Source organism: Trichomycterus rosablanca, chromosome 6 (assembly GCF_030014385.1).
Source record: "Trichomycterus rosablanca isolate fTriRos1 chromosome 6, fTriRos1.hap1, whole genome shotgun sequence".
In the NCBI taxonomy this organism is placed as follows: domain Eukaryota; kingdom Metazoa; phylum Chordata; class Actinopteri; order Siluriformes; family Trichomycteridae; genus Trichomycterus; species Trichomycterus rosablanca.
Window position 1 is genome coordinate 15,108,446 of NC_085993.1, and position 23,839 is coordinate 15,132,284.

At 42.1% G+C, this 23,839-nt stretch overlaps 1 protein-coding gene across 1 annotated transcript in view; it reads right to left on the bottom strand.

The window, feature by feature from the left end:
* Nucleotides 1-20,332, bottom strand: part of snta1 (syntrophin, alpha 1) — a 64,634-nt gene extending 44,302 nt beyond the window's left edge. The window contains exon 1 of the mRNA XM_062996647.1: nucleotides 20,050-20,332. Within this exon, the coding sequence (XP_062852717.1) occupies nucleotides 20,050-20,332 (283 nt within the window). The remainder of the gene's footprint in view (nucleotides 1-20,049) is intronic.
* Between the last annotated feature and the right edge of the window lie 3,507 nt (nucleotides 20,333-23,839).

The following is a 23,839-nucleotide window of genomic DNA, read 5'->3' on the forward strand; positions in this document are numbered from 1 at the left end:
TAAATCACATTGAATGTCCTGGCTCCTGTCTGAGCCGTCAGCTCCTGGTGAGGATTCATGAGGGCTAGAAGGAGGTCAGATGCTAATGTGTGCACCTATGTCTGTCAATGTGTAACTGTAATGATGAGCTTCAAATGAATCTAAAACATATTAAGTTCTTTACACTTCAGGTTTCAGGCTTATGGGCTTATTTTTCTATTTTTCAGGCTTATTTTTCTCTCTCAGCTTAGGACTGCATGGATATAATTTGTTGTTACTTGTTAAAAAAGTGATAACTGGTACATTTACCATAAGGGGAATACAATATTAACTGGTACATTTACATCTTCAGCATTTTGCAGACGCCTTTATCCAAAGCGACTTACAACCAAGACTGTATACATTGCAAGCAATTAAGGGATAACGGCCTTGTTCAGGGACCCAACAATGTCAAGCTGGCAGATGTGGGGCTTGAACCAGCAACCTTCTGATTACTAGTCCTGTACCTTAACCGCTGAGCTACCACTGCCCCATTTACCATGAGGGGAATACAATATTGTAAAACAACAAAGCATACTGTATATTACTGTATTATATATAAAATTATTCACTGTGCCTAATTGTGAATAAAAATTACACATAAAAAAATACATTTGTGGCCGCTCAGGTGGCGCAGCGGTAAAACACACGCTGTTCACCAGAGCTGAGATCTCGAACACATCGTATCGAATCTCGGTTCTGCCTTGCCGGCTGAGGCTGTGTGGCTACATGAACAACGATTGGCCTGTTGTTCAGATAAGGGGCGGGACTAAAGCCGGATGGGGACTCTCTCTCAGACTAGTGCGATTACGCGATTACGACCTCTGCTGGCTGGTTGGTGGTGCCTGCACGGAGATGGGGAAGGAGTGCGGTAGGGGGTGTGGCCCTCCGTGCACAGCGCTGTACCGCACTGCGCTCGCCAAGTTTAGGTGATAAGATGTTTTTTTTTTTTTTTTTTAAATACATTTGTTTATTCATTCGTTGTTTGTTTTACCACATCTTTTTTCTAGTCAGGGTTCCTGTGGGTCTAATTCATTGGGTGAAAGGCAGGAACCACCCTGGACAGGTTGGCAGTCCACAGAGCACACACAGCAACTTCAGACTCGACTCTGACTCGTTTCAAATGACTTGTGGACAACAAAAGACATTAGTTACGTGTGACAATTATATATATATATGTATATGTATATATATACATGATCCGACATCATTCTGATCGTGTCATTTTCTGCTCTCTAATAACGCTCTGGCCGTCTTAACCCGCAACGCACACAATGGCTAAATGTTCCAGCCAGCTTCCGGCGTAGTGATGAAGCGTCACTCCCTACTCCCTCCTTTGAATATGAATCTCACTTAAAATGGTGGAATACGTAGTGCACTTCACAGTAAAAGATAATGTGAATGGAACGCTCCTACAGAATTGGCGCTAATTATTGAAAAAAAAACACTTTCTGAACCAATCAGACCTTCTGATTTACATTTTCAGTAAGAAATGCTGTTATCTGCATGTATTTAGTTTGCAGCGTCACACAGATGATTGTCAATGAAACGCTTGATTGGCTTTCTAACAAGTTAGTGTTTTACTTCACAACCGGGAAAAAGTTTGGAGGTTTTTAATTTTAAGCACATTTACAAAATAATGGATTATATTCCTAATGGGACAACACACGCTTATAAATTTAAAAGCATCTGGAACAACATAAGCTAAGGAAAGCAGTGGTTATGGATATTTTGCTGTGTTTTGGATATTGAACGCTGTGCCGTAATTTGCAATGAAAACAAAACGTCAGTTTAAGCTTTTAACTGGTACCTAGGAAAATAAAAGCACTAAGTAAAACGGCAAAATACAGTTGCTAATCTGTTGCTGTTTTTTATCTAAACTTACATATTATTTGTTTATTTCTACGCTACATTTCCGATATATGTTTTGTGTATATTATATTGACTCGGACTCTAGCCTAAAGACTTGTGACTTGACTCGGACTCTAGCCTAATGACTCGTGACTCGACTCGGACTTGTATTTTGTGACTTGTGAACATCTCTGCCAGTCCATCACAAGGCAGAAACACACACACACACTTAAGGCAATTTAGTAGCTCCAATTGGCCTGACGGCATGTCTATGGACTGGCAGAAGGAAACATGAGCACCAGGAATATCACCCAAACTCCTGTTTGGGGAACCAAACCCATGCCTTTCATGCTGTGAGGCGACAGTGCTACCCACTACTTTCCTTGTGATTTACAATGAACACTTCGACAGTGAGAATTATGCTTGGCTGGACCTTGAGCTGAAACAGGCTCCAGAGCACAGACATAGATCTTCTTTAGTACTGGAAGGTCACTGAGAAAACACTTTTTTTTTATTCTGAAACTGAGATGATTGAATGGTTGAACCGGATTTTTTAAAAATTATACGAGGATTCTTCAAAAAGTTTCCACATTTTTTTAACTCTATTTATTAAGAATTTAAAAAACAACGTACTTTTCTACATAATCACCTTCCAATGCATTTTTCCTAACGTTATACCATCTGCAAACAATTTTTTTGATTGAGTGTGTAGCCACTGATACACCGCTGCTTTCACATCATCATCACATGAAAATCTTATTCCCCTTAAAGCTTCTTTGAGCGTCAAATAAGTGGTGCTAAATCCGAACTATAAGCTCTCTCTCTCAGTCTCTCAGACACGACCAATTACTACTCCTACCACCCTCACTGTTTCCAACCAAAATATAAAAGTGTGGAAACTTTCTGAAGCTCCTTCGTAATAGTACTACAAAATATCAACAATCTGCTCTCTGTCCAGGACCTGAACTCTCTCTATGTTAGAAACCAGGCACGCAAAATTACTAGGACCCTTTACACCCAGGACACAGTCCGTCTGAACTAGATCCACCTTTTGTGCAATATTTAAACAGTACAGTTTTTGATACTGTGCAATCCATGTAGTATGCTTACATTTTGCACAATACTTAAGCTGTGCATTACGGTTTTTGTCTTTTGTCTGTCTATTGTCCTGTTGTTATACACCGATCAACCATAACATTAAAACCACTCACTGTCCATTTTATCAGATCCACTTACCATATAAAAGCATTTTTTCTAACCCTAACCCTAACCCACAGTTCTATAATTACTAATTGTAGTCCATCTGTTTCTCTGCATGCTTTGTTAGCCCCCTTTCATGCTGTTCTTCAATGGTCAGGACTCTCCCAGGACCACTACAGATCAGGTATTATTTGGGTGGTAGATCATTTTCAGTACTGCAGTGACACTGACATGGTGCTGGTGTGTTAGTGTGTATTGTGCTGGTATGTGTGGATAAGACACAGCAGTGCTGATGGAGTTTTTAAACACCTCACTGACTGTCACTGCTGGACTAAGAATAGTCCACCAACCAAAAATATCCAGACAACAGCGCTCTGTGGGCAGCATCCTGTGACCACTAATTAAGGTCTAGAAGATGACCAACTCAAACAGCAGCAATAGATGAGCGATCGTCTCTGACTTTACATCTACAAGGTGGACCAACTAGGTATGAGTGTCTAATAGAGTGGACAGTGAGTGGACATACCAGCACAACACACACCAACACACCACCACCATGTCAGTGTCACTGCAGGACTGAGAATCATCCACCACCTAAATAATACCTGCTCTGTGGTAGTCCTGTCGGGGTCCTGACCATTGAAGAACTGCATGAAAGGGGGCTAGAAACAAGGAGGTGGTTTTAATGTTATGGCTGATGTATGTATGTACGCACTGTTTGTGAGCACTGTAGGAATCACTGTAGTCTGGAGACAAATTTCAAAGCAAACAGAATGAAGAAGAGACTGAGGAAAACATTATGCCAAGTTTGTTATCCAATTAAGATATGGAAATACAGTTGTGATAGGGCAGCGGTTATTTAGCTCATTAACCAAAATTATTCAGACATATGGGAAAAAACTCTGAAAAACATTATCGATTGTCCTTGACAATTAATCTCTCAGATGGTACTGCATTAAAAATTAAACATGCTGCTTTTGTACTGAATATAACCACATGTACTCAGTAATACTTTAGAAAATCTTTTCCAGTTTTTATCACTTACGATCACAGATTTTTAGCATTTACGATCACAAATATGTTCTGTGCAAAGCATAGTCATACAAAACATCCAGAAAATACAAACGAATGCATAGTGAGATACAAAAAGTTAGCTTTTAATTAGATCCATTCTGGGTAAAACATGCTAGCACACCAGAGCTGACATTTTGAACTCCTTGGATCGAAACTCAGCTCTGCCATCCGGCTACATGAACAACGACTGGCTGTTGTTCATACAAGGTGGGAACTGGACAGGGAACTTCTCGTGACTGAGGCAATTACGACCTCTGCGGGCAGATTGATGCCGCCTGCACAGAGTCGAGGAATAATGAGTTGATCAGGGTCTGTTGGACGGGGCGTGTGTCAGGCTTGCTCTCCTCAATCAGGGCGGGGATTGGCATCAGTAGAGAGGTAGCATAATATATAATAATAATAATAATACTTTCAATTTATATAGCGCCTTTCAAGATACCCAAGGTCGCTTTACATCGAACAATAAACAGTTCAGTGAGGTACAAAAAGAAAGCATAGTTAATTGAAGAGATGGGTTTTTAACAGATATTTAAATTGTGGAAGTGAAGAGACAGAGCGAAGAGAAGAAGGGAGAGCGTTCCACAGAGTGGGGGCAGCCACACTAAATGATCTGCCACCCAAGGTTGACAGCCTAAATCTAGGTGTGGCCAGCAGGCCAGCATCAGAGGACCTAAGTGAGCGCCTGAGTTTGTAGGGTGTCAGCAGATGGGAGAGGTAGACCGGGGCAAGTCCATGAAGGGCTTTAAAAGTAAGGAGTAGTATTTTAAATTGGAGGCGTTTATGCACAGGAAGCCAATGCAATTGCTCCAAAACCGGGGTGATATGGTCGTGTTTTCGAGTGGATGTAAGGATCCTGGCCACAGCATTTTGAATAAGCTGTAGAGGGCGTATCGACTTGTTAGGAAGACCATAGAGCAGTGAGTTGCAATAGTCCAGCCGAGAAGTAACAAAAGCATGGACCAAAAGCTCTGCTGTCTGAGGTGAAATCATGGGGCGAAGACGAGAAATGTTACGTAGGTGGAAGTAAGCAGACTTTGTGATAGAGCGGATGTAGGGCTGAAAAGTTAGGAGAGGGTCGAATGTCACACCAAGGTTCCGTGCAGTAGCAGCAGGAAAAACAGAGGTGTTCCCAATGAGAAGAACAGGGCAAGAGAAAGAGGAAAGTGCAGCTTTCGAGCCAATATACAGAAGCTCAGTTTTATCGGTATTTAATTGAAGATAATTCACCCGCAGCCATAAGATGAGATCTTGAAGACACCTGGAGAGGGCAGTAGGAGGAAAGGGATCAGAGGGCCTGAGGCTAAGGTAAATCTGTGTGTCGTCCGGGTAGCAGTGGAATTTTAACCCGTGATTTCGGAAAATTTCACCCAGGGGAGAGATGTATAGAATAAATAGCAGTGGTCCAAGGACCGAGCCCTGAGGCACACCCTGATGTATGTATGCATTATTTGAGACATGGCACCCTAGCTGCACAAAATGTTGCCTGTCAGAGAGGTATGATTTAAACCATGCAAGTGGCAGGCCGGAAAGACCAATATTGGACAGTCTGGACAGAAGAATAGTGTGGTTAATAGTATCAAATGCGGCAGTTAGGTCAAGAAGTAGAAGCATAGAGACCAGCCCTTTGTCAGAGAACAAAAGGAGGTCATTTAAAACGCAAAGCAATGCAGTCTCTGTACTATGATTTGGACGGAAACCAGATTGAAAATCTTCGAGCAGGTGATTAGAATTTAAGAAATCAAGCAGCTGGGATGCCACGACTCTTTCTGTAATCTTGGAAAGAAACGGTAGGTTTGAAATAGGTCTGAAGTTACTGAGATCAGTGATATCAAGATCAGGCTTCTTGATGAAGGGAGTGACTGCAGCGAGTTTCCATGATGGAGGAACATAGCCAGAAGAAAGTGATAAATTGACCATGTGACAGATAGGGGCAGCAAAAGCAGGCACAGAGGACTGAAGGAGGAAGGTAGGGATTGGGTCTAGACGGGCGGATGTGGTAGACTTTGACTTAGTGATGATTTGTGAAACTTCAGCAAAATCAACTGGTAGGAACGAAGAGAAAAGTTCAGAACCAGACACCAGCGAAAGATGGGATGGGGCATATGCAGGTGCACCCTGAAGCCCCCTATAGATAGTTGACACCTTGTCACTAAAAAAGTTAAGGAAGGCCTCACACAAACCAGGGGAGGGGACAACTGGGTCACTGGGGGGGCATACTAGTTTTTTGACTGTGGTGAACAGCCGTTTAGGATTTTGACCAGCTTTTTTAAACACCTCGGTGTAGTACAAACAGCGAGCTTTATTTAGGGCCGCTTTATAATCGGCCACGTGGTCCGTAAATGGCAAAAAATGAACCGTGAGGCCAGATTTCTTATAACGCCGCTCTAGGCGCCGACCCAACGTTTTGAGGGCACGAAGCTCGCCGTTGAACCAGGGTGCAGAATGAGAGGAAGGCACAAACCGGGACTTAATCGGTGCCAGGGTGTCAAAAATCCTTGCCAGTGTTGTGTTGTATGATAGTGTAGCCTCATCGAGAGAGTGAAGTAAACAGATGTCATTGAAATGAGACACACTAAGAAGAGTAGACAGGGAAGAGGGGTCAGCAGCAGAGAGATTTCGGTATGAACGTAGCAGTTTGGGATGGGACGTGGGAACAGGTAAGGAGGCACAGAAGGAAATAAAGAGGTGATCAGATAGACCGGTAGAGTGCCCAGAGAATTTACTGACAATCCCATTATTAGAACAGATGACATCTAGAATATGACCATGTTTGTGAGTTGGAAAATCGACATATTGAATTATATATATAATTAGATCTATTCCAGAGCTGTTCCATGATTTAAAAAATGAATACACACCTGGCAGTTCATCAGAAAAGGTAACTTTCTATGCCTGTCGCAAGAGTTTATGGTCCCATAATGTGATTTAACACACAAGCGTATGTTGTGAATCACAAAAAAGCCTAAAAACATGTCTGCATCCCATTGTAGTAGCCATTCTGTAATAACAAATAAGCTTTGTATAATAGTTGGCGTGGAATTGGTAACATTTTACATGCTGATCCTGTTGGCCAGATGGCAGTTTGTCATCTTACATACCTAGTTGACATTCTAGTTGATATACTGCAGCTTTTAATCCCCCAGATGTACGAACTGTTCTTGGATGAGAATGTGTACAATAGTATTTGCTAGTCAGCTCTGTAGGCATATGTATGTCACAACAATAACGCTGACTTAAAACACAGCTACAAGCTTCTGCACATGGTGTCCATAAATGCTTTAAAAGTATAAGACAGGTACCAATCATGGTGTTGAACGTTGTTAATGAGTCCTCATCATTTAATCAATTAATTATTTATTTCTGTGCTAGTGAGGAATAATCGTTTTTGCTACTTCTAAAAACCACAAACTATTCTTGTCATCTACGGCTTCCTGCTGGTAATCTATGACCTTTACCGAAGGCCACAACCTTCTCTGTATGTGGTCTGTCATCATCCTATAAATATTGTTAAATAAACACTAGTGCATTTAAAGGTCTGCAAATGTTTGACCTAATAAATCACCTTGGGCAGTACAACTCAGACCAAACAGTTCACCTACTGTATTTACTGCATTCAGACTCAAAATGAACTGGACAATTGCAGTCTAATTTATCCTTTACTAATCAGTACCAGTGTACTTGTGTTCTCTGTCTAACTCCTAAAATTACGCACCCTATACTTACACCAATCAACCATAACATTATGACTACCTCCTTGTTTCTACACTCACAGTCCATTTTATCAGCTCCACTTACCATATAGAAGCACTTTGTAGTTCTACAATTACTGACTGTCCATCTGTTTAGCCCCCCTCATGCTGTTCTTCAATGGTCAGGGCTCTCCCAGGTTTCCCAGGACCACCACAGAGCAGGTATTATTTAGGTGATGGGTCATTCTCAGCACTGCAGTGACACTGACATGGTGGTGGTGTGTTAGTGTGTGTTGTGCTGGTATGAGTGGATAAGACACGGCAGCGCTGATGGTGTTTTTAAACACCTCACTGTCGCTGCTGGACTGAGAATAGTCCACCAACCAAAAATATCCAGCCAACAGCGCCTCATGGGCAGCAACCTGTGACCACTGATGAAGGTCTCGAAGATGACCAACTCAAACAGAAGCAATCTGACTTTACATCTACAAGGTGGACCAACTAGGTAGGAGGGTCTAATAGAGTGGACAGTGAGTGGACACGGTATTTAAAAACTCCAGCAGCGCCGCTGTGTCTGATCCACTCATACCTGCACAACACACACTAACACACCACCACCATGTCAGTGTCACTGCAGTGCTGAGAATGATTCACCACCTAAATAATATCTGATCTGTGATGGTCCTGTGGGGGTCCTGACCATTGAAGAACAGGGTGAAAGCAGGTTAAAAAGGTATGTAGAGAAACAGACAGACTACAGTCAGTAATTGTAGAACTACAAAGTGCTTCTTTATGGTAAGTGGATCTGATAAAATGGACAGTGTGTGTAGAAACAATGAGGTGGTTTTAATGTTATGGCTGATCAGTGTATAATTAATTTGATACTTTTCTTCTTTCACCTGCTTCCATATTCTGGGGTCGTCACAGCAGACTTGGCACAGCTTTTACGCTGAATGCCCTTTCTGACACAACCCTCCTTTTTCATTCAGGCTTGGGACCGGTCCTGAGAGTGCTATGACAAGTGCACCTTCTAAGGACTAGGCTGTTTTTATCACCCCCTTGGACATTAGCCAATCATGTACCTGCACCTTGGACATTAACCAATCATGTACCCGCCTGACCTCTGAGACTTAAACCCTGGGTCCCCAGATCTCAGCAGTAGTGGGCTAGCGTACTTTACCTCTGTGCTTCCCAAACAGCCACAATTAATCTGTTACATTCAATTTTTTTTTTTTATTGGACTGGCTTTAATTTATGTTCTTCCTGCTCACCAGCTGGCAAAGCCTTATAATTCAGCTCAGCTGTGACATGGCTGCATTGCATTATGCAACTTGTGTCTACTGTGCAACTGTGGTCTACTTTATTTAATAATGTTTTTTATTAGTATGATATTACACGTGTAGTCCTTTCTCTTTGTTCATTTCCAGCTTTATTCTGGTCAGGGTTGTGGCGAGTCCTGTTTTTGGAAACACTTGGCATAAGGCAGGAATGCACTGGACAGGGGCCAGTCTATACTTAGACATGATGCCCCGACGGCCGATAGCACTGCGAATATACAAACCCTGCTCTCAGCGGTAGTGGGCTAGCGTAATACATTTACATTTATGGAAATTTTAATTATTAATTTAGTGGTGTAGTAAAATCTGTAATGACATTTAGCTTTGTCACTTGGCGTCCTAATTCCTCAATACTGTCTAAGTAATTGACCACAGCTGGTGACTTTCTGTGTCCATATACAAACCCAAATTCCAGAAAAGTTAAGGCATTTTGTTAAATACAATAACAAAATAATCTGATTCATTATTTTAACCTTTATTAAACTGACAAAAAGATTTCCAATGTTTTCACTAACCTTCATTGTATTTTGTTAATACACCGATCAGCCATAACATTAAAACCACCTACTTGTTTCTACACTCACTGTCCATTTCATCGGCTTTACTTACCATATAGTCCATCTGTTTCTCTGCATGCTTTGTTAGCCCCCTTTCATGCTGTTCTTCAATGGTCAGGACCCCCACAGGACCACTACAGAAAAGGTCTTATTTGGGTGGTGGATCATTCTCAGCCCTGCAGAGACATGGTGGTGGTGTGTTAGTGTGTGTTGTGCTGGTATGAGTGGATAAGACACAGCAATGCGGCTGGAGCTTTTAAACACCTCACTGTCACTGCTGGACTGAGAATAGTCCACCAACCAAAAACATCCAGCCAACAGCACCCCGTGGGCAGCTTTCTATGACCACTGATGAAGGTGTAGAAGATGACCAACTCAAACAGCAGCAATATATGAGCGATTGTCTTGACTTTACATCTACAAGGTGGACCAACTAGGTATGAGTGTCTAATAGAGTGGACAGTGAGTGGACACTGTATTTAAAAACTCCAGCAGCGCTGCTGTGTCTGATCCACTCATACCAGCACAACACACACTAACACACCACATAATTCAACGACTCGTGAGAACCCTCAGAAGAGTGGCTGTTGCTATTGTTAAAAAGATCGCATAGACGTCACTCTATTTTAATACCATTTACTTTTTAAATAGAATGTTTAACAAGTCAGGTATCCAAAGACTTTTGGTCATATATGTATGTACAGTGTATCACAAAAGTGAGTACACCCCTCACATTTCTGCAAATATTTCATTATATCTTTTCATGGGACAACACTATAGACATGAAACTTGGATATAACTTAGAGTAGTCAGTGTACAGCTTGTATAGCAGTGTAGATTTACTGTCTTCTGAAAATAACTCAACACACAGCCATTAATGTCTAAATGGCTGGCAACATAAGTGAGTACACCCCACAGTGAACATGTCCAAATTGTGCCCAAAGTGTCAATATTTTGTGTGACCACCATTATTATCACTGCCTTAACCCTCCTGGGCATGGAATTCACCAGAGCTGCACAGGTTGCTACTGGAATCCTCTTCCACTCCTCCATGATGACATCACAGAGCTGGTGGATGTTAGACACCTTGAACTCCTCCACCTTCCACTTGAGGATGCGCCACAGGTGCTCAATTGGGTTTAGTCCATCACCTTTACCTTCAGCTTCCTCAGCAAGGCAGTTGTCATCTTGGAGGTTGTGTTTGGGGTCGTTATCCTGTTGGAAAACTGCCATGAGGCCCAGTTTTCGAAGGGAGGGGATCATGCTCTGTTTCAGAATGTCACAGTATATGTTGGAATTCATGTTTCCCTCAATGAACTGCAGCTCCCCAGTGCCAGCAACACTCATGCAGCCCAAGACCATGATGCTACCACCACCATGCTTGACTGTAGGCAAGATACAGTTGTCTTGGTACTTCTCACCAGGGTGCCGCCACACATGCTGGACACCATCTGAGCCAAACAAGTTTATCTTGGTCTCGTCAGACCACAGGACATTCCAGTAATCCATGTTCTTGGACTGCTTGTCTTCAGCAAACTGTTTGCGGGCTTTCTTGTGCGTCAGCTTCCTTCTGGGATGACGACCATGCAGACCGAGTTGATGCAGTGTGCGGCGTATGGTCTGAGCACTGACAGGCTGACCTCCCACGTCTTCAACCTCTGCAGCAATGCTGGCAGCACTCAGTGTCTATTTTTAAAAGCCAACCTCTGGATATGACGCCGAACACGTGGACTCAACTTCTTTGGTCGACCCTGGCGAAGCCTGTTCCGAGTGGAACCTGTCCTGGAAAACCGCAGTATGACCTTGGCCACCATGCTGTAGCTCAGTTTCAGGGTGTTAGCAATCTTCTTATAGCCCAGGCCATCTTTGTGGGGAGCAACAATTCTATTTCTCACATCCTCAGAGAGTTCTTTGCCATGAGGTGCCATGTTGAATATCCAGTGGCCAGTATGAGAGAATTGTACCCAAAACACCAAATTTAACAGCCCTGCTCCCCATTTACACCTGGGACCTTGACACATGACACCAGGGAGGGACAACGACACATTTGGGCACAATTTGGACATGTTCACTGTGGGGTGTACTCACTTATGTTGCAGCTATTTAGACATTAATGGCTGTGTGTTGAGTTATTTTCAGAAGACAGTAAATCTACACTGCTATACAAGCTGTACACTGACTACTCTAAGTTATATCCAAGTTTCATGTCTATAGTGTTGTCCCATGAAAAGATATAATGAAATATTTGCAGAAATGTGAGGGGTGTACTCACTTTTGTGATACACTGTATATGTACTGTATATATAAACTTTTAACCTCAACTGTACTGCGACCTTTTCTATGTATGTGCGTTTGTTAATTTAAATAAAAGTGATCTCTCGCTCTGCACTGCTGCACCAGCATTTTCAGATGCATGGTGACCTTTGAGGATAGGAATGGGGTCACATTAGTCATTTATGTATGTAATGAAAAGAAATGGTTGACATTTAATGCACTGACACAGAGAGAATAATTTTCATATCTCATAGTCTTCATTTGCTCCTAAAGAACTGAGCTAAACTGTGTTCACAGCAAATAATGATGACCACAGTTGGTTAAAGTAAAAAAGGATGCACTAAAATGACACAATGGAAGGCATTAGTTTACATCTGGTAACACAAGGTGTTCATGAAAACCAGTACTGTGCACAACTAGCTTTGTGGTATAGCTTTGTGGTTATTTTTCAGTTTCTTTCTTAAGGTACAAACAGAAAATACAGGAAAAATTTACACAATATTTAAACACACACACAATGGTCAAAACAAAGTGTGCTTACTGTAAAAAATAAAACCATTCCCAATCAGGCGCTTTCCAGAAAAAAATTGCATAAATAATTAAAACCTGTCTGTACTTCTCAGCATTTTTGATTTCATCAATTCGGACGATATCGCCAACATCACTGGCAGAAATGCAGCCACAAACCAGACCCTCCACCATGTTTCACTGTAGACCGCAAGCACTCATTCTTTTATTTTTCTCCATTGTCAATTATTGGACCCAATTGGACATTTAGCAGACACTTTTCTCCAAAGCGACTCAGTACCGTGACAGAGTATTGTCTAAGCAATCGAGGGTTAAGAGCCTTGCTCAAGGGCCCAGCAGTGGAAACCTGGCAGTGGTGGGGCTTGAACCAGCGACCTATCAATTACTAGTCCAGTACCCTAACTGCTAGGTTCCAACTGCCCACAGACTTTGGCATATCTTAGCCTTTTCACGATGTTCTTCATCTGTAAAAGTGGTTTCTTGGCTTCTACCCTTTCAAAATAATCATTCCTGATCAAGTTTCTACGGACTGTAGAAGGGTCAACTTTGCATCTTAATGAAGTTGCCTGATGCTGAGCCAAATCCTTGCTTGGCTTCTTCTGGTCTTTCTAAAAAGAAACTCTGAGAAACTATTTGACCTTGACCTTCCAGTCAATTTGTCCTTGGCCTCTCCTGATTCTTCAAATTTCTTTATAACAGCTTGAATATTACATCCTGAGTGTCCAGTTTGTTTGCTGATTTCCTTTTAAGAGTGGCCTTGATTGAAAGTTGGTCTTATTAGAAAGCGTCCAATGAATTATACTCATACAACGTGTGTATGTAATGCTAAAGCATGTCCTGCACAAACCTGGTGTGACAAACCCCTTTTCACAAGAGTTATTTTAACATGAAATAGTAGGACAAATACGGGTGTTAGCAATGGCATTAATTAGGGTTTTATTTCATTTAGGTTCAGTAGAGCCAGATTACTGATATTACTTAAATGTACATTTACATTTACATTTTCGGCCATTACATTTTCGCTTTATCCAAAGCGACTTACAATTATGACTGAACACAATTTTGAGCAGTTGAGGGTTAAGGGCCTTGCTCAGTGGCCCAACAGTGGTAACTTGGCAATGGTGGGGCTTGAACCTGTATAATACTGTGTACTGGGAGGTCACACTAAATTGTATAATAAGTGTACTGTGAGGTCACACTAAATTCTTGTCACTTTAGCCTGTAGAAGCTGTTCATTCTGATTTTTTCTGTTTTTAAAATTTCCTGTATTTTCTGGTTGTATTGTAACAAAGAGATTTTTGCTTTTTTTTTTAATGAGTATATTTACAGACACTTGCATCCAAATTGACTTACAACTGTGACCACATATGATCCAAGCAATTAAGGGTTAAGAACCTGGCTCAAGGGCCCAGTTGTGGTAACCTGGCAGTGGTGGGGCTTGATCCAGTGACCTAGCCATTAGTAGTCCAGTACCACAGCCGCTGAGTTACCACTGCCCCTTCGTAGATGAGGTAAATGTCTTTTAGGTTTATGCTTTTTACCTTACAAGGCAGATCGCCAACACATTCTCAATGCACAAAATGTTTGTACATACAGGACTTGTTTTGAACAGGACTTTATCCTTTTCAGCGTTGCAGGGGGTATGATTCAATGGGCGAAAGGCAGGAAACACCCCCAGAAAGTCACCAGTCCATCATAGGGCAAACGCACACACTCGCATTCACACACACACTCGTACAGAGGGGGAGTTTTTAGTATCTCCAATTAACCTGACCGCATGCGTTTAGACTGTGGAAGGAAATCTGAGCATCTGGAGGAAACCCAGACATGAGGAGAACATGCAAACCACACAGAAAGGACCTGGACCGCTCCACCTTGGAATCAAACCCAGAACCTTCTTGCAACTGTGCTACCCACTGAGCCAGCCTGCTGCCAAACACAGTATACAATACTGTACATAGTACAGTACAGTTAAGCAAGGCTTACACTAATTTTGGACTTTGGTTTCGGGGCAACAAGGAAGCACCTGCTCCGAAATTGCTCAGACTGAAGTATTCTGCTGGACAGAATATGCACATGAACAGAAGAAGGGTTCTCTGCATAAGACTTTTGTAGTCACATGACCAGCACATTGTTTGGAAGAGAAAGGGTAAAGCACTCACTCACTCACCGTCTTAACTGCTTATCCAATCAGGGTCGCGGGGGAGTGCTGGAGCCTATCACAGCTTTTCAATGGGCGCAAGGCACACAGTAATACCCTGGACGGGGCGCCAGTCCATCGCAGGGCAGACACAAATACATACACACACACACACACACACACACACACACACACACACCTATAGGGCAATTCAGAGTCTCCAATTAACCTGACTGCATGTTTTTGGACTGTGGGAGGAAACCGGAGCTCCCGGAGGAAACCCATGCAGACACCAGGAGAACATGCAAACTCCGCACAGAAAGGACACGGACCGCCGAGCCCGGGGATCGAACCCAGGACCTTCTTGCTGTGAGGCAACAGTGCTACCCACTTAGCCACCGTGCCACCCAAAGGGTAAAGCATTTAAACCCAAAAACACTGTACCTACTACTAAGAATGACAGTTGCAGTATCACATCCTGGGCTTGTTTTTCTGCCACAGAAAGTGCATTTGGAATAATTAATAAACAAAATGACCAAAATTCCTCAGCACAACCTCAAACCATCAGCCAGGGGTGAAAAAATAGACAGAGTTGGCTGATTTAACAGTACAGTTACCAAAGACACACATCAAAACTGGTTTGGGAATGTCTCAGTCAGGCTTAAATTAGGCATTTGAAACAGGCTTCCCAAGTCCTGACCTCAAGCCTGTCAAAATATGAGACATAAAACCTGTATTGACATAAAACCAACAAACTGGGTTGAACTGTGTTCAGAGTGGGGTTTAGAGTTATGCCAGAAACTGATGAAATAATGAAAGGACTCAAATTTAAGTTTTTTGGGCAAAGAATTATGGGTTCCAATTACTCAGTCACCTAGAGGAAACATCTGCAGAAATCGGTTAAAAACCCAAGACTGGCATTACATACATGTCCCTTCCAACTTACCTCAACTGTAGTATATTAGAGTTTAATTATTCTAGTCAAGGATTTTAAATTTTGATTCTCTAGCTTCATTAATTCAAGATTTGTAACCCAGTGAAAACATAAAAAAACATTAAATAACTAAAACTGAAAATCAAGACATTGGAAAGACGTCTTGGTCAGAGTTGAGTTTCCACAAGAGGAAGAGCTGCAGGTCTATTACATGTGGCACCGGGGTAAATATAGACATACCGCTACACTCTGGACTTAACACAAGGTCATCTGTTTCTTTCACTCTCTCCCTCCCTAAAATAAACAGCACCAGTTCCACTACTCCTGCTTGCTCTCGTTCCAAAAGCTTTCACGTTTGGCCGATGATGGCGCTGAGCATTGTGGGTAATTATCTGGTCAGCTGTTGGCATTAGGGTGCAACTTCCAACCCCCGTACACACTTATCCCTTGTGACCCCCTCCAACACAGTCACAAACTAACTAACTAACTGTGCTCAGAGGTTAGGCCTTATCATCAATCACTAGATCTGAATCACAATGTCTAGCCTGGGGCACAACATGTGTATGGCCAAAAGTATGTGGACACCCTTGCCAATGAATACATTTAGGTGTTTTAGCCCCACTCTTTGCAAGTGTATAAAATGAATTAAATTAGCAGCATGACTGTCCAAAAAGCCATTATTTATTTAGACTGGTGTTTAGGAACTCCAGTGACACATACAGAGCCCTAACCTTGACCCAAATGAACAGGTCTGGGATGAACTGTTGCCGTCCAGGTTTTCTCATCCCTGAAGTCACAAATGCTCTTTGACCCAATAGGATCATATTCACATACACCAAACTCTTGTAAAAAGCATTCCCAGAAGGGCTGAGCCTGTTATTATCACAAGGGGGACAACTCCCATCTTAATGCCCATGGTTTTGGAATAGGATGTCCAATAATATCATGGTCTACTGTTCACATACTTTTGCCCTTACATTGTATCTCATAGTGTCCTGATGTTTAAATAAAAAAGTACTTTGTATGTGCAGCATGCACTACATGGCCAAAGATATGTAGACACCCCTCTTAATTATGAAGCTGAGGTGTTGCAGCCACATGCTGTACATTGCTTACAGTTGTATGCAATCAAGTATAAAAAATCATATGTTTTCATCTTGGTGGCAACAGTTTGTGGAAGGCCCTGTCCTGTTCCAGTATAACTGTGCCCCCTGTGAACAAAGCGAGGTCCGGGATATGTTTCCATGCATTCAGATGAAAGAAAACTACAAACAAAACATCCACACAAAACCAATAGACATATGTGGTGACGCAGTCACATGGAGCATAGCGTGGCTTTCCATACGCATTAGAACTCTGTGTGGGAACCCCAGACTGACAGGTTATAAGAAGCGGCTGCCGACTGGGCGAGTGACTCCTTGCTTACTACGATGGTAGTGCTAGCAGAAGTGGAGTTACAATTGGGAACTGGAATTTGAAATAACTAGAAAAAAGATGGAGGGAATTGATGACAACTATAATAATCTGGTAACTGCTAAAATCGGTTAATTAGACTTTTATTATGTGCATTTAATTGTGGTCAGTGTTAGCTTTCCACTGAGTGCTTAACATGATTTATGTTCTTTTTGTCAGGCAACTATATTAAATATAGACTTCCAACTCCTACATGTAGGTGTGGGTGTGGGACGAGAGAGAACTACTTGCATAAACTGTCAAAAGGGAATACAGAAGCAAACTGTTTACTGTGGACAGAAGATTAGATAGATGGATGGATGGATGGATGGATGGATGGATGGATGAAGGTGGTCCAACAGGAAACACTGGGCACAAGACGGAAACACCCTTGTTTTCAAAGAGCCTTGACCCCCCATGTAGTCTGTGTAGTCGCTTGGATGTCCAACAGCACAGCTGAGATTCAAACCCGAATCTCAGCAGTGGTGGGCCAGCGTAATTTGAGGCACCATGTGTGTGTGTATTTGTGTGTGTGACATGTCTATTAGAACACGTATCAGAGTGAATCAGAACTTTTACATTACCACAAACTGTTGATTAATCATCTATCATCTGTTAGCTCATGGTAGGTCAGTCTAGAAATGCTAAAACATTATTGGTCAAAATTAAGTCATTAAGCCTCCCAGGTGGCACAGCCGTATATTCCGCTAGCACACCAGCGCTGAGATTTTGAACACCCTTGTTTGAATCTCAGCTCTGCTTCCGGTCGGCTGGGAGCCATCATAATTGGCAGTGCCTGCCACAGACAATATTGGTCATCGAGTCTGTTGGGTGGGAAAAGATCAGGCTTATAAAGTGGGTGGGGTTTTCAAACGCTGTGCAAGAATGCCTGTGCAGTAGTGGAGGAGCCTCATGAGCAAATCCACCAAGGCACCGGCGAAACAGAAGGGGTCAATAGGCGTCAAAGGGGGCGTAAAGCAGGCAAATACACCCTCGTTGAATGCAACTGGGCATCCCCAGCAGCAAAAGACTAATGACTAATTATGCTAAATTGGGAGAAAAAGAAAAAAAAAGAAAATAGAAAATTTTTTAAAATTAAGTAATTAAATTAAAATAAAGGGATTTTTACTCCATGCTAAGCTTTACAGGGCTCCTATTTGTCTGCTTCAATCATGTTCAGCTTTTGAATGAGTTACTTTCTTAGAAGAAAATAGTAAAATAAAAGAATCATTAAAGTAAGGAAAAAGCGAATCTGAATAGAAAACAGATTTGCCTTAAAGAACGTAATAATAATAAGGCTATGTAGCTGGTATAGTGGGCGCTGCACAGCAACATGCATGAAGACTAGGGATCAATACTTTTCACAGGTCACTGTCAGTAAGTAGTTACACATGACCTCCCTGTGTTTCTTCTAAATAGTCTGGTTCCCTTCTACGTTCCAAAAACATGCAGGTGCTTCAGGTGTGAGTGAGTAAGTGTGTGCTGCCTAGCAATGTCCAGGGCATGTCCAGGGACCCAGGCCATGTTGGTAAAAAAAAATATATATATATATATATATATATATATATATATATATATATATATATATACACACACACACACAGTACCAGTCAAAAGTTTGGACACACTTTCTCATTCCTGTGGTTTTTTAATTTTCAACATTGTAGATTAATAATGAAGACATCCAAACTATGAAGGAACACATGTGGAATTATGTAGTAAACAAAAAAGTGTTAAACAAACCAGAATGTTTTATATTTCATATTCTTTAAAGTAGTCATCTTTTGCTTTGATGACAGCTTTGCACACTTTTTGGCATTTTCTCAATCAGCTTCATGAGGTAGCCACCTGGAATGGTTTTCAATTAATGTTTGTACTTTGTCTAGAGTTAATTTCTGGAATTTCTTGCTTTTTTGATGTGTTTCAGACCATCAGTGCTGTGCAGAGGTAGAGTTGGTAAAATATAAAACATATTCTGGTTTGTTTAAAAAATGTTTGTTCATTACATAATTCCATATGTGTTCCTCCATAGTTTGGATGTCTTCAGTATTAATCTACAATGTAGAAAATAAAAATAATCAAGAAAAACCACTGAAGAGAAGGTGTGTCCAAACTTTTGACTGGTACTGTATATATATATATGTGTGTGTGTGTGTGTGTGTGTGTGTGTGTGTGTGTGTGTGTCCAGAAGCGGCATCTGGGCTGGGGGGGCACCTAGAATGAACCATCACACATTAGAAACATGTATTGTAGTCAAATAAATCGGCATTCCAGGTCTTTTTTGGAAAAAATGGACGCTAAAAGACCATCCAGACTGTTATCAGTAACAAGTCCAAAAGCCAGGGTCTGTCATGGTATGGGGTTTAAGTCAGTGCCCTTGGCAAAGGTCATTTACACTTCTGTGATGGCAGCATTGAGATCTTAGAGCAACATGTGCTGCCTTATTTCCAAAGACATCCATGCATTATTCAACAAGATGATGCAAAACCACATGCTGCACACATTACAGAGGCATGGCTGCGGAAGAAGAGGGTTCGGGTACTGGACCGGCCTGCCTGCAGTCCTGACCTGTCCACAATAGAGAATGTGTGGAGAATTTCGAAATGAAAAATACTCTACTGTTGCACATATTAAGACGTGTTTGCAAGAAGAATGGGACAAAATAAAAGCTGAAACACTAAATCACTTGGCTGTTTAACCAAAGTCAGGCTGAGACTCTTACTGTTATTTAGGCAAGTTATGAAAGAGATTCGTTTAAGGTTAGAAATGAATTCTTGTATCCATCGTATTGAAAATTGCATCTAAAAGATTAAAGTATTTGAAGTATTTTTAATTATATTTAGTTTTAAAGAAATGTACAAGCTTGCTAAGCTTACAACATTCTTGTATGTGGATCTAACATGTGGATAAACTTTAGTTCAACTAGTCACAAGTAAACTTGTGGATGTTTGGAGTTTATATGCTGTTTTTAAATGAGTTGTTAGTAATTCAGTACCTTTAATGCTGATACCGAGCCCCCCCACGTCCTGTTTGGTAACTCGCACAGTTCTTTTCACGTTGCTGATGGAGTCCGGGACGGGCGGTGAGCTCAGGTGGCCGGGTTCTCCGTTCACCGTGCCCCCGGCTCCCGCTGCGCTTTTCCCTGCCTCGGTGCTCACTTCTCCCGGGACGAGGGTGAGCGAGTCCGCACTCAGAGTGGCCAGCACCCGGGTCCAGCGCTCCACCGCCAGCCGAAGTTCGAGCAGTCCGCTTTTTGGAGCTTTCGCTGCAGCCGCCATGTTCCACACATTCCTGGAATACCGGCCTGCCACAGTCCCGTACAGAGATAGGATAGGACATGGGGTGGAGGGAGAGAGAGAGAGAGAGAGAGAGACAGAGAGAGAGAGAGAGAGAGAGAGAGATGGCAGGAGTTAACAACCTCCCCCTCCCCAAATTCACCCAGCTACCATGGCACACACATATATATTCATATTTATACATACACATACACTGATCAGCCATAACATTAAAACCACCTCCTTGTTCTACCTCCACTTACCATATAGTAGCACTTGTAGTTCTACAATTACTGACTGTAGTCCATCTGTTTCTCTACATACCTTTTTAGCCTGCTTTCCCCCTGTTCTTCAATGGTCAGGACCACCACAGACCACCACAGAGCAGGTATTATTTAGGTGGTGGATCATTCTCAGCACTGCAGTGACACTGACCTAGTGGTGGTGTGTTAGTGTGTCGTGCTGGTATGAGTGGATCAGACACAGCAGCGCTGCTGGATTTTTTAAATACCGTGTCCACTCACTGTCCACTCTATTAGACACTCCTACCTAGTTGGACCACCTTGTAGATGTAAAGTCAGAGACGATCGCTCATCTATTGCTGCTGTTTTTTTTTTATATATATTTTCTTGGCCGCTCAGGTGGCGCAGCGGTAAAAAGACACGCTGCAACCAGAGCTGGATTCTGAGTACATCGTATCGAATCCAGTTATACCTTACCTATACCTTACAATGTATTCGAGATCCCAGCTCTGGCTCCAGCGTGTGTTTTTACCGCTGCACCACCTGAGCGGCCCTATTGCTGCTGTTTGAGTTGGTCATCTTCTAGACCTTCATCAGTGGTCATAGGACACTGCCCACGGGGTGCTGTTGGCTGGATATATTTTTGGTTGGTGGACTATTCTCAGTCCAGCAGTGACAGTGAGGTGTTTAAAAACTCCAGCAGCATTGCTGTGTTTGATCCACTCATACCAGCACAACACACACTAACACACCACCACCATGTCAGTGTCACTGCAGTGCTGAGAATGATCCACCACCCAAATAATACCTGTTCTGTGGTGGTCCTGACTATTAAAGAACAGCATGAAAGGGGGCTAACAAAGCATGCAGATGGACTACAGTCAGTAATTGTAGAACTACAAAGTGCTTCTGTATGGTAAGTGGAGCTGATCAAATGGACAGTGAGTGTAGAAACAAGGAGGTGGTTATATATATATGATTGTTTACTGTATAGATCTAAACGATAGGTGTACAAACCACTTGATCGCTCAATATCCATTTAGTCGTCCATCATGTTGCTGTTTATTACGTGTCTCCCCCTGGTGGTGAAGAATTTTATAGCAACAGAAAGCGTTCATCAAGAAATGACATTTACATTTGAGACATTTAGCAGACGTTTTTATCCGAAGCGACTTACAGTTATGATTGAATGCAGTTTGAGCAATTGAGAGTTAAGGGCCATGTTCAGGGGCCCAACAGCAACAACTTGGAGGTGACAGGGCATGAACCGGCAAGCTTTTGATCACTAGTCCAGTACCTTAACCTCTGAGCTACCACTGTCCCAAACTTAAAGTCGAAGCATGAATGAAAACAAATAAATATTTTTACATCTTTGAATGTATTATTATTATTTTGTCCGTTATATAATATATGTGACATTGTGTGACACTGCCTGGCCAAAAAAAAGGTCACCACCTGGATTTAACTAAGCAAATAGGTAAGAGCCTCCCATTGGATAATTACTGCATGGGTGATTATGTTTCAGCTGGCAACAAGTTATTTAACCCTAACTGATGCAGTGAGTAGCTTCTCATTTGTTAAACAACCATGTCGAAAGACACATCCTGTGGTCGTGGAAAAGATGTTAATCTGTTTCAGAAGGGTCAAATTATTGACATGCATCAAGCAGAGAAAACATCTAAGGAGATTGCTGAAACTACTAAAATTGGGTTAAGAACTGTCCAACGCATTATTAAAAAGTGGAAGGACAGTGTGGGAAACATCATCTTCGAGGAAGGACTGTGGTCGGAAAAAAATCGTGAATGATCGTGATCGGCGATCACTTAAACGTTTGGTGAAATCAAAGAGTAGAAAAACTACAGTAGAACTCAGGGATGTTTAATAGTGAAAGTAAGAGCATTTCCACACACACAATGCGAAGGGAACTCAAGGGATTGGGACTAAACAGCTGTGTTGCCTTAAGAAAACCACTTGTCAGTGAGGCTAACCGGCAAAAACGGCTTCAATTTGCTAGGGAGCATAAAGATTGGACTCTGGAGCAATGGAAGAAGGTCATGTGGTCTGATGAGTCCAGATTTACCCTGTTCCAGAGTGATGGGCGCATCAGGGTAAGAAGAGAGGCGGCTAAAGTGATGCACCCATCATGCCTAGTGCCTACCGTACAAGCCTGTGGGGGCAGTGCTATGATCTAGGGTTGCTGGTCAGGTCTAGGTTCAGCAACGTTATGTGCCCAAAGAATGAGGTCAGCTGACTGCCTGAATATACTGACCGACCAGGTTATTCCATCAATGGATTTTTTCTTCCCTGATGGCACGGGCATATTCCAAGATGACAATGCCAGGATTCATTAGGCACAAATTGTGAAAGAGTGGTTCAGGGAGCATGAGATGTCATTTTCACACATGGATTGGCCACCACAGAATCCAGACCTGAACCCCATTAAGAATCGTTGGGATGTGCTGGAGAAGACTTTGCGCAATGGTCCAAATCTCCCATCATCAATACAAGATCTTGGGGAAAAATTAATGCAACTCTGGACAGAAATAAATGTTGTGACATTGCAGAAGCTTGTGGAAACTATGCCACAGTGAATGCGTGCCGTAATCAAAGCTAAAGGCGGTCCAACAAAATATTAGAGTGTGTGACCTTTTTTTTGGCCAGGCAGTGTATTTCACAAATGAGAAGAGATGAGGCGGTCACAAGTGGCCAGTGACACCCTTGTGTGAAGCAAGATAATCCTAATAATCACCTAAAACTTTAATAGTACATAACAGTCTGGCACCTGTCACAAAAACATCAAGCTCTTTACAGATATTGTAACATTTAAACTAAGAATGCTTGGCTGTTACTTTTTTTATTATATACTCTCTGCTTTTCCTTCTGTTTGCTATATTCTGTGATTCTAACTGTGTCATAAAACAGCAGCATGATGGATAATTAGAAGGTTGAAAACCTGTAGGACTAAATACATCAGAACAGTCTGCTTGAACTGTTACCACAACACAGTTATTTCTTACAACATTTACAGAATAGCAATTTTTTGTAATTATTTTAAACAAAATAAGGCGCAGTCACTTTGCCTCCATGCCCCCCTTGCCCTCCTTGCTGACCATCAATGGCATGGCAGGTAATCCACAATCCATGCAGAGCTACACGGCTTGGAAGCCCTTTACATGTGGGGCATTTAATTCCACTTCTTCACCACCAGATGGAGCCAAAAGGTTGAATGTAAGCTTATAAAAGCAAATGTTGTGTAAGACGAATTTGG